Raw genomic sequence first — 5,325 nt, 5'->3', positions numbered from 1 at the left:
ATTTTCTTCTATATCGACGGTGGATAAAATAGTTTCTGAAAACAAATAAACAATTTAAAAAAAAATAACTAAGATATACATTTTACGTGTAATGTCCTGAGTTAAAAAATTGATTTCTCAAAAAAAAGTGAAACTTGGGGAAATTGTTGTCCTACCTGATAGTAAAATATCCCAAAAATTACCTCCATGAAGTTGGCGTCGACGCTCGACATCGAAAGTTATTTTTTACGGGACCAAAAATATCAAATCATCTTTAAAAAGGTTTTGGGTCCACATAATACCTTTAATAGTATTTCTCAAGGCATTATTTGGACCGAAAATTAAAAAAAAAAAAATTGGCATTTTTGGTCCTGTAAAAAACGACGCCAACTTCATGGTGGTAAAAATTTTTTCAATTTTTTGAAATTTTGGGAGTAGATAGAGGGGGGTTTAATTTTATCAGTTTTTCCTGACGCCGCCTACTATTTGAATTTTTTCTGTCTGTTAATTACGAAACTGAAGTACGCAACGTTTATGATAAACGATTTTTAAAAAAATAATTTTTTAAAATGAAAAATTCTATAATGTTTTGCCTAAAAAATATTTTTTTATAATTTTTTGATCAATGAAAACTACAAGAAATATTTTTTAGGCGAAAAATCTTTGACATTTAATATCTCGAAAACAAAAAAAATCGGCATTCTAAAAATTTATATACAGATCGGAAAAAAACCTCAGCTTTCGTTTGCAATTATTTATTTAAAAAAAAATCGCATCGATTTTAATGAAAATAGCAAATTTATGATTAATTATAGAAAATCAAGGTCAAAATTCAAAAATTTTAAAAAACGAAATTCACCATTAGAAAGAGCATGAAAAAACCTTCAAAAATTTTTTTTTATTGCATTTATAGACAGAAAAAATTCAAATAATAGGCGGTGTCAGGGAAAACTGATAAAATTGACCCCCCTCTATATCTACCCCAAAATTTCAAAAAAGTCAAAAAATTTTTTTTGGATATTTTACTATCAGGTAGGACAACAATTTCCCCAAGTTTCACTTTTTTTCGAGAAATCAATTTTTTAACTCAGAACATTACACGTAAAATGCCTCACCTGCAAGAAGTGAAAAAAACTTGAAAATACAATTAGAAGTCTCATTTATTCACAATGACATAATTTTTTTCATTATATCTTAATCAGAAGAATATATAAATTATATATATACAGGTAACGAGTCAATTTATTAAGATTTATTATTTATTATCCAGTTATACTAACAGCATCTTCTTTCGATATAGATGTCGAATTTTCTTCTTTGGTGTCAGTAGTATTCTTTTCTTCTTTTTCTTCTACTTCTTCTTCTTCTTCTTCTTCTTCACTGTCAGACTCACTTTCCGATGGTGGAAAATCCGGCATTGCTAAAAGAATATTATTAATTGCAGAGAAATAAAGGCTATATAAAATACATATAATTATTGAAAGTTTTCTATATTACAGGTCTCGAATTATATGATTTTTTCTGACTTTTTTTTCGAAAATACAATACAATGCAGATCTTCTTTATTTCAATTATTTAACAAATTATTAACTAAAATTTTACTCTAAATTAATTATTTTTAATAATTTTAATGAAATTCTTCTTAAATTATTTTTCAATTAAAAATTTTATAAAATTCAACAATTGTTTACAATTAAAAAAAAATCGAATAAAATTACAAAAAATTTCAATTTCAAACCTTTTAAAATTTAATTATTTTAAAAAATTTTTCATCTAAAACTTTTTGAAATTTAATAATTTCAATTATAATTTTTCCGAAATTTAATTATTTTCTTAATCATTCTTACAATATTCATCAAAAATTCAATTTTCTGAAAGCATTTTTCAGTGAAAAAATTTTAAAGTTCAATGTTTGTTTTTAACTTTTAATAAATTCTTCAGCAACAGAAATCATCAAAATATTTCAAGTCAAAATTATTTGAATTCAATTATTTTCATGAATTTCAATTTAAAACCTTCTAAAATTTAATTATTTCTAAAAATGTCAACTGTAACTCTTCCAAAATTTAATTATATTATATATTATTATATTATATTATTATATTTATCAAAAAATTTAATTCAAAATCATCTTTGAAAATTTAATTATCTACTTTTAAAAAATTTCATCTAAAATTATTTGATAAATTATTTTCAATTCTGTAAAATTTCATAATTAACTGAAATTTAATTATTTCTAAAAATTTCAACTTTAACCCCTTCACTGTTATTGACCTCTATAGAGGCATAAAAATATCGTGCCACCAGTGTGTGTATGACCGCTATAGTAGCATCTAGAAAAAAATAAGTAGACACAATACGATAAACTTGTCAATGGGTATTCTTAGGTATGGTAACATCAAGTTTTTTTTTTTTAAATTTTTTTTACCACATACGGGGCACGGAAGCTTTATTTCTGCTACACAGCGAAGGGGTTAACTCTTCCAAAGGTCAATTGTTTTTAATGATTGTAATATTTCTTTAAAAATTCAATTATTTAAAAAAGTTTCAAATAAAAACTCTGAAATTAAATTGTTATCAAATTTTTTTTTTAGAAATTTGTCCTACCTAAATAAAAATTAAAAAATTTATGTCTTCGATTCTGAAATATTCGAAATAAATTTTCTTGATAACATTCCTATTTAATTTTTCTTATTAAGGAAATAATAAAATAGATTTAGTATCTAATAACATTAATTATTTAAAATAAAATACTTATTAACTAATTAAATTTAGTTAAAATAAAAAATCAACTTTTTTTATGTATATAGACTGAAACAACTTTTTTTGTGCCTTTAAGTCGATCCGAGGCCTGATATTATTATAATATTCTTCTAATAACTAAATTAACAAAATAAATATAAATTATCATCATTATGATAAATGAAAATTCGATAAAATAAAAACTATGTTAAACAAACATTGTATAAAAGAACAATTCAAATACTCAAAAAGATTTAATTACATATTTTCAAAAGTTTTAATGAAATTATTTTTAAAAATTTAATTATCTTCAAAGCTTTCAATCAATTTCTATCAATTACTTACAATTCTTTTAATTCAATATTTATTTGAAAATTTAATTATTTTCAAAAATATAATTTAAATTATTATTATTTAGAAAAACTTAATTATTTCATAATTTTTCATAAATTATTCGATTATTGAATTATTTTTGAAATTTTTAATTAAAAATCTTTTAAAAATAGAAAAAATCAAAAATTATAATTGCAACTCTTTCAATATTTATTTCTATTAAATTCATATACCTAATTATGTTAAATTCTGCAAAATTTATCATTTTCAAAAAATTCATAATACATTTCTTTAATAATAAAATTATTATTTAAACAATTATAAAATTAAAATTATTGTTTTTTACACATTAAGTTTAATGTGAGGTTGAATTTTTTTTTTGTATTTAGGATCATTAATTCCATAAAATTTATTATTTTGCAAAAAAAAATTATACTATAAATTTTTAAAAATTTTCATTATACAATTATTAAAATTTTGATTTCAGCTCTTCGAAATATAAAAATTATTTCCAAATATCGAAATTAAATTTTAAAAAAATATCTATACCTATAAAGTTTTTTATACTATTAAATATTTTCCGAATTTTCAATTGAATATGTTTTAATATTTAATTATTAACAAAAAATTCGACTGCTAAACTTCGAAAATTTAAATATTTATAAATTTTTATTAAAAAATTATTCGCTAAATCAATGAATTAGAGACATAATTAATTATAATTATTATTATTATAATTAATTATGTCATCATTGTAAATTATATAATAAAAAAAAAAATTTTAATTTACCAAGTCGGTCAATTTTCTCTTGTCGTGCATCTGATAGAAATTTGTCCTGTACTTGAATAATTTCCTCTGTACTCGTGCAATTGGCATATTTTTCCAATAACTCAGAATTCAATTCAAGAAATGCGTGTCCCCAGGAAAATTTATTGAGAAAAAATTCAGCTTCCGCGGGAAATCCAGTTATTATCAATGTGGCAGCTATTGCTTCAACACAACTTAATTGACATGGTTTTCCATAGTTTATCGGATTTGCTGCCACCAAGAATGGCAATAATCTTGGATTTGGCGTTTTCATACGTGAAAATGGCGTGTCATCTAATCGTGCCCAACTGCAATCAACAACTGCACAACCATGTTCTTCAACTATTTTTTTATCCATTGGACTCACACACTGTACAAAAAAAAGAAAGAAATTCTATATTCGAAAGCGAAAAAATTATATAAAGAAAAAATTAATTATTTTGCACAAATCATTTTTTTTTTCATTAAATTTTTGTCCAAAAACAGAGTAAATGAAAAATAACCTAAAAATATACATAAAAAAAATAAAATAAATAAAATTTAAAGAACGAAATTAAAATACTTTTTTTCCAACTGGTGTCAAAACAATTCCAGCAAAACGTGCTCCAAGTCGCAATGTTTTCACTAAACCATGTCTGGCCAATTTTCTACCCGAACATTTTTTAGGATCGCAGTGTTCCAAATCCCACATGGCAACAGGAAAAGAAATTGAAGATTCTTCTTCTGATTCTATGATGAAAATTAATAATTTTCATTTAAATTATATATCTATTTTTATTTCAGACAGAACAAGCAAAATAAATTTTTTAGGTTATGTTAAAACAATACTTGACAATCAATGTTTTTCAATTCTTTCAATTGTACAACATTGCTTATTTTTTCAATAAACAAATATAGAGACTAAAATACCTTTTTTTTAAATTATATTTTCTACATTTCTAACCTGAACCATCTTCCTTGTCAGATCTGTCTTGTTCCTGGCGATATCTTTCCTCTTTGCCAACAACTTGACGTTTTCGTCTTTCAGCAACTCTATTTTTTAATTTCTTTCCTTTTCCTGACATTTTTTTTTTTTTTTTTTTTTTTTGAATGTTAAATAAATTTATATACACGATTTTTAACCTTCTTCAAAGGCACTCTGTTGTTACACACACGTCACACTTACACAATCACACACGCGGATTAGAAAAACATTTGTGATCAACCCTTTCTAATTTGAAGGTTATGTTCACTGGTCCATAGTCTGTGTCAGGGGAGTACTTTGGACCAAAGATTTATTCTTCTTATATATATTTGTATAATGAATGTCATTAATTTTACATGGAAAATTTTTATCCAAATTTCTTGTTACATTAATAATTTGTATATTGTTTTTAATCTCAAGAATAGAAACATCAGAGAATAAAATCAAAATAAATTTTCTCTTCTCAAAAAACTGTTGAAAAATTAAATTATTTAAAAAT

General features: G+C 23.1%; 1 protein-coding gene across 1 annotated transcript; it reads right to left on the bottom strand.

Annotated features, from left to right (window-relative positions):
* Window positions 1-1,121: 1,121 nt before the first annotated feature.
* LOC127283135 (18S rRNA aminocarboxypropyltransferase) lies at window positions 1,122-5,088 on the bottom strand. The gene is made up of 4 exons (XM_051307824.1): window positions 4,806-5,088; window positions 4,425-4,591; window positions 3,845-4,232; window positions 1,122-1,399 (listed from the first exon to the last, which is right to left on the bottom strand). Exons 1-4 carry the CDS (start codon window positions 4,924-4,926, stop codon window positions 1,242-1,244), a joined length of 834 nt encoding a protein of 277 aa, XP_051163781.1. The 5' UTR covers window positions 4,927-5,088; the 3' UTR covers window positions 1,122-1,241.
* Window positions 5,089-5,325: the final 237 nt, after the last annotated feature.

This window comes from Leptopilina boulardi, unplaced genomic scaffold, assembly GCF_019393585.1.
Source record: "Leptopilina boulardi isolate dan_hultmark-lab unplaced genomic scaffold, ZJU_Lbou_2.1 LbouV2_116, whole genome shotgun sequence".
NCBI classification, from domain to species: Eukaryota; Metazoa; Arthropoda; class Insecta; order Hymenoptera; family Figitidae; genus Leptopilina; species Leptopilina boulardi.
This window is presented reverse-complemented; position numbering and strand designations above follow the sequence as displayed.